The sequence below is a fragment of the Ovis canadensis genome, chromosome 3 (genome assembly GCF_042477335.2).
Source record: "Ovis canadensis isolate MfBH-ARS-UI-01 breed Bighorn chromosome 3, ARS-UI_OviCan_v2, whole genome shotgun sequence".
In the NCBI taxonomy this organism is placed as follows: Eukaryota; Metazoa; Chordata; class Mammalia; order Artiodactyla; family Bovidae; genus Ovis; species Ovis canadensis.
Genome location: NC_091247.1, coordinates 232240516 through 232245000, shown reverse-complemented (window position 1 = coordinate 232245000; position 4485 = coordinate 232240516). Strand labels below are relative to the sequence as shown.

The following is a 4485-nucleotide window of genomic DNA, read 5'->3' as shown; positions in this document are numbered from 1 at the left end:
TCCCGCGCTCGGGCGAGCGCATCGGGGCGGGGGCGCCCCCTCGTCCAGCACGCGACGACGGCGGCGGCGGCGGCGGCGACGACACGGGCGACGGATCGGGGCCGCGGCGGGCGCGGGAAGCGAGCCACACCAGGGCACACGGCCCCGGGGAGCAGCAGACGGCGAGGGGACCGAGGCGGACGGACGGACGGAGAGGGGCACCGACGGGATGCGGCCGCGCGGGGCCGACACCACGCAACCGGTGGCGGAGGTGGGGTGGCCGCGCGCCACCGCGAGGGGAACGGCCCAAAGCGACCCGGCGGAGGGGACGCGAGTCGGCCGCCGGGGCCCACCGCGGGATCTCACCGCCAGAGGCCCTCCCGGCACAGGGGCGGTCCCGCGGCACCACCCGGGACGACGACGGACTGGCGCCCCCACCCTCGCGGGGCTCGCGCCCACCGCCACCGCCACCCCCAGAGCCGCAGCCGGCCCGGGGAGAACACTCTCCCGCCGCACACCGGCGGCCCCCGCCCCCACGGCCCTCGCGCGCGCGGGGCTCCCCGCCCCGCCCCCCTCGCTCAGGGCTTCCGAGGGCACTGCTCCGCCCGGGGACGCCACCGGCCCGGCAGAGGCCGGGGGACGACACCCACGTGAGGCGAGACGAGGCCGGCTCGGGCCCAGACAGGGGACGGGAACGCGGGCGGTCGCACGCGCGGGACGAGGGCGAGGACGAGGCCGGCGGCGGCGGGGAGGGGCCGGCAGGCACGCACGGCGGGGGCCGCGGGACAGGGACGCGGGCGCCGCCCCGAGGACCAGACGACAAAGGCCGGGCGCGCGGCCGGGCCCCCAGGAACACCAGCGCGGGATCCCACCGCCACCCGCACGCGAGGGCGGTCCCGCGACGCCTGGGGCGCCGGCCGGCCCCGGCCATCCCCGGAGCGTGGCCCACGACCCGGCCCCGCCGCCACGGCCGGCGAGCCGTCCACCCGTCTTCCGCCATCCATCCGCGACGGATCCGTCTTTCCATCTGAGTCTGAACCCCGAGGCGCGACATCCCGGGGACGACGCTCTCGAGCGAGGCGGCCCGGACCGTGACCGCACGCCGCCACCAGCTGCGGCTCAGGGGGCGAGGGCGGGCGCGACGGGCCCCTCCTCACCACCAGCTGGCGGGGCCGGGGAAGCCGAGGCCGACCGGGCGTCGCGCCCCGACACAGCCCCCCTTCCCCCAGGGCTCACACCACGGGGGCCGGCCGCACGCACACGGCCCCCCACCTGCCGGACGCCCGGCGGGGCCCAGCGGGACCCTCCCCCGACGCGGAGGGGGGAGGCGCGGGCCGCGGTAGGCAACGAGCGGCACACGGCCCCACCGCGGGGCCGGCGCACCCAACTCCCTCCCCTCCCACGGAGGGCGGGGGAGTTCTGCTCTGCCCACGTGCTCTGGCAGTCGCCACGGTGGCCACTGCGCACTCGGGAGGGGCAGCGGCTGGGGGCTCCGGTACCCCAAGGCTCCCTCTCGGATCGCTAGAGAAGGCGTTCTCACCGAGGGCGCGCCGTCCCTCCCCCGGACCGTCTCACCTTCGGGCCCACGGAGGCGCTCCGCCAGCCACCAGGCCTCAGCTGGGCGGGAGGGGTCTGCGGTACAGGGAAGCGGACCGCCACACACGAGCGTGTGCGCGGTCAGGGCCAGAGCAGAGCCCGCGCGTCCCGCCCCCCCGCAAGGCCTCATCCACCAAGGCCTCCACGACGAGGGGAACAGGCACGCCTCTCCCTACCGCCTCGACCCCCCCCAAAAAAGAGAGCCACTCTCGGGACACCCACGCCACCGTGGCGGGGACCCGAGGGGGACACCGGGTTGAGGGAAACGACACCACCGCTCGGCCTCAGGCACCTGAGGGACGACCTGGAGCGCTCCAGGGGCACCGCCGAGGGTCACACGAGGCACGCTCGCACACCCGCGTGGGGCGCGCAGCGCGGCGGCGGCGGCACAGCCCTCCCCGCCACAGGGAGGGCCGCTCGCCGGGCACACGCCGAGAAGGCGAAGCGGGAGCAATCTGCTGTGTCAGAAGACCAACGGCGCCCACTGACGCCCCGAGGCAAGGGACAGCAGGAGACCGAAGATCAGGGCCAGAGGCCACACACCCAACCCCTGCCTTCCTCACCCTCCCTGATGGGCAGCGGGGGGGAAGACAAGCGAGGGGCCCCGCGGACAGACCGAGAAGAGCGGACACGCTCACTGGGAACGCCCGTCCCTCGTCTGGCACGGCTTAGGCTCGGCCCGGGAGAACACGACCACACCACATCGATCCGTGGAGCCAAGGTGGGGCGGGGGGAGGCACGGCGAGGACAGTCACCAGAGGGGCCCGTTTTAAGCCTCGCCGGCAACCTCCATCCCCCCCCACCTCGCCTCAGGCGAGAGCGGCCAACGACCCCAAGAGGAGAACATCTGACACGGAGCCCACAGGGCGGGGGTCGTCCCAGCCGCCCCCAGGTGCCCACAGCGGGGGCGAGGGGCGCCCAGGGTAGAAGACCCGCGCCACCTCGCCCCGCCACCCTCGGGTCGCCCAGAGACCGGAGGTGGCACCGTGGGTCGGGTCAGCCAGACGACACCACACAGGAGCCGGCGCACAGGCCCAGGCGGGCGGCTCCAGCGGCAAGGGACGAACCGGGCACCAGCTGGCGGCCCAGAAGCCCAGAGCCCCGCGTGCGTCTAGAGACCCACAGTCCTCGGTGGCAAACACCAAAGGAGACCGTGTCAGCACTTACCTGGTGGCAAAAAAGGCCTATTAAGGGCGACGAAATGACAGCAGGCGACAGAGGAGCCCATCTACGACTCGCAGGGAGGGCCCCCGGAACCTTGTCCCGGCCACCTGTCCCCAACACTGCCCCATACACACCAGGCCCCGAGCTCTCGGGGGGGGGGGGGGGGGGGGGGGGGGGGGGGGGGCGGGGGGGCGGCGGGGGGCAGGCGGGGGGTCATCTGGTCGACCGGGGGGGGGAGGGGCGCGTGGTGGCAAAAGGGGTGGGGGTGGGGGGCGCGGACACCGAGAGAGGGGGAGCTGGCCGAGGACGCCCTCCCCGCTTCACCCACGCGGGTAGGGGGACCGGCCCGTCCGTGTCTCCGGACGGGGATTTGGCTTCGATGTGCAAAAGGAACACAGAAGACAGACCCGTCAGCGAGGCGCTTCCCACGAGACGAGCGGGCCCCGACCAGGGACCGCGCCCGGGGCCCAGACCGTCCTAGACGGGGCACCCAGGACGGCCCGAGCCGGTCCCCACCTCCCGACTGACTGGGATTCAGGGAGTCGGAGAGGGGTGAGCCAAAGTCGCGTCCGACGACCGAGACCCACGAGGGCACGCCGGAGGGTCGAGCGCGCCCTCCCCGGCCACCCGCGGAAGCAGGGTCCGGTCCATCCACGTCTCCGGACCCGTCAGGACTTTGACAAAGAGAAAGCATGGGTGCCGGGAGACGCCTCGGGCGACCGGACCCCACGGGGGGGACCGCACACGCGCCTCCCCCGGTCAACCCTCGGGTCCCCACCTCCGGAGCGCGACGCGGAAAACACCTCGGGCAGGAAGGACCCGAGGGCCCGGACCCAGGCGCGCCCTCCGGCGACCTCCAAGCCACCGTCCGGGCCGGTCCCCACCTCCGGAGCGGGGCCGAGGGCGAAGCACACGCTCCTGAGGGCGGCCCAGGAGGAGTCCGGACCGCCGAGCCCGAGTCCAGGCGCTCCGGGCAGGGAAGACCCTCTCCCTGCCCACCGCGGCGGCCCGGCCCAGGTAGGGTCCGGGCGGTCCGTCTCCGCGGCCGCAGGGGCACGGGGAGATGCTGGTCGACCCGGTCAGGCCGCCCCGCAAGCCGGCTGCGGTGCGCCGCGACGGTCACCCTCCTCAGAAACCTAGAGAACCAATCTCCGGCGACAGCAGGACTGTCCCTAGGCCTCGGCGCCACCGGGACTGTCGCCGCCAGCGTCGCCGGTGTCTGAGAGCTCTGCCTCGGGCCCAGAGGCTGAGTCACAATCCTCCTGAAGGAGGCCTCGCCGAAGCTCCAGAGGGGAGGGACAATATACAAGCGGCCGCCAGGTGGCTCCCGACAAGCGACTCGAACGTCCCGAGGACGGGTGGCTGTCGCCGGCCGCCGGGGACGCCACCGCGCCGGCCGCCCAAACGCCCGAGCTCGGCCCGGAGCCTCCGCCGCCGAGCGACGCGACGCGACGCGACCCCGGCCGCAGAGGAAGGGAGACACGCTGGGAAGGATCTCCTCAGGAGGCTGCCACGAAGGAGACTCACTCCCCCACGCGATTCCGGGGTGCTGGGGGGACATTCCACGGAGACGCCGGCGGGCGGTGGGGGCTCGGGGCGGGGTCGGCGGAGAGAGGGGCACCAGCGAGCGGCATCGCAGACTCCCCCGGCCCCCCCTCCCCCGAAAGAGAGGGAGGGAGGGAGGGAGGGAGGGAGGGAGGGGCCGGCAAAGCGAAACCAAGGCGAGCGCTGCTCGGAGAACAAAGC

The 4485-nt window shown here is 74.9% G+C and overlaps 1 protein-coding gene across 1 annotated transcript in view; it reads left to right on the top strand.

The window, feature by feature from the left end:
* The window catches only part of LOC138436468 (basic salivary proline-rich protein 2-like), a 2702-nt gene extending 200 nt beyond the window's left edge, over positions 1-2502 (top strand). Inside the window, exons 1-5 of the mRNA XM_069582037.1 lie at positions 1-250; positions 369-919; positions 1012-1474; positions 1775-2296; positions 2389-2502. The exon at positions 1-250 is cut by the window's left edge and continues 200 nt beyond it. Of these exons, the coding sequence (XP_069438138.1) occupies positions 1-250; positions 369-919; positions 1012-1474; positions 1775-2296; positions 2389-2502 (1900 nt within the window). The remainder of the gene's footprint in view (positions 251-368; positions 920-1011; positions 1475-1774; positions 2297-2388) is intronic.
* Positions 2503-4485: the final 1983 nt, after the last annotated feature.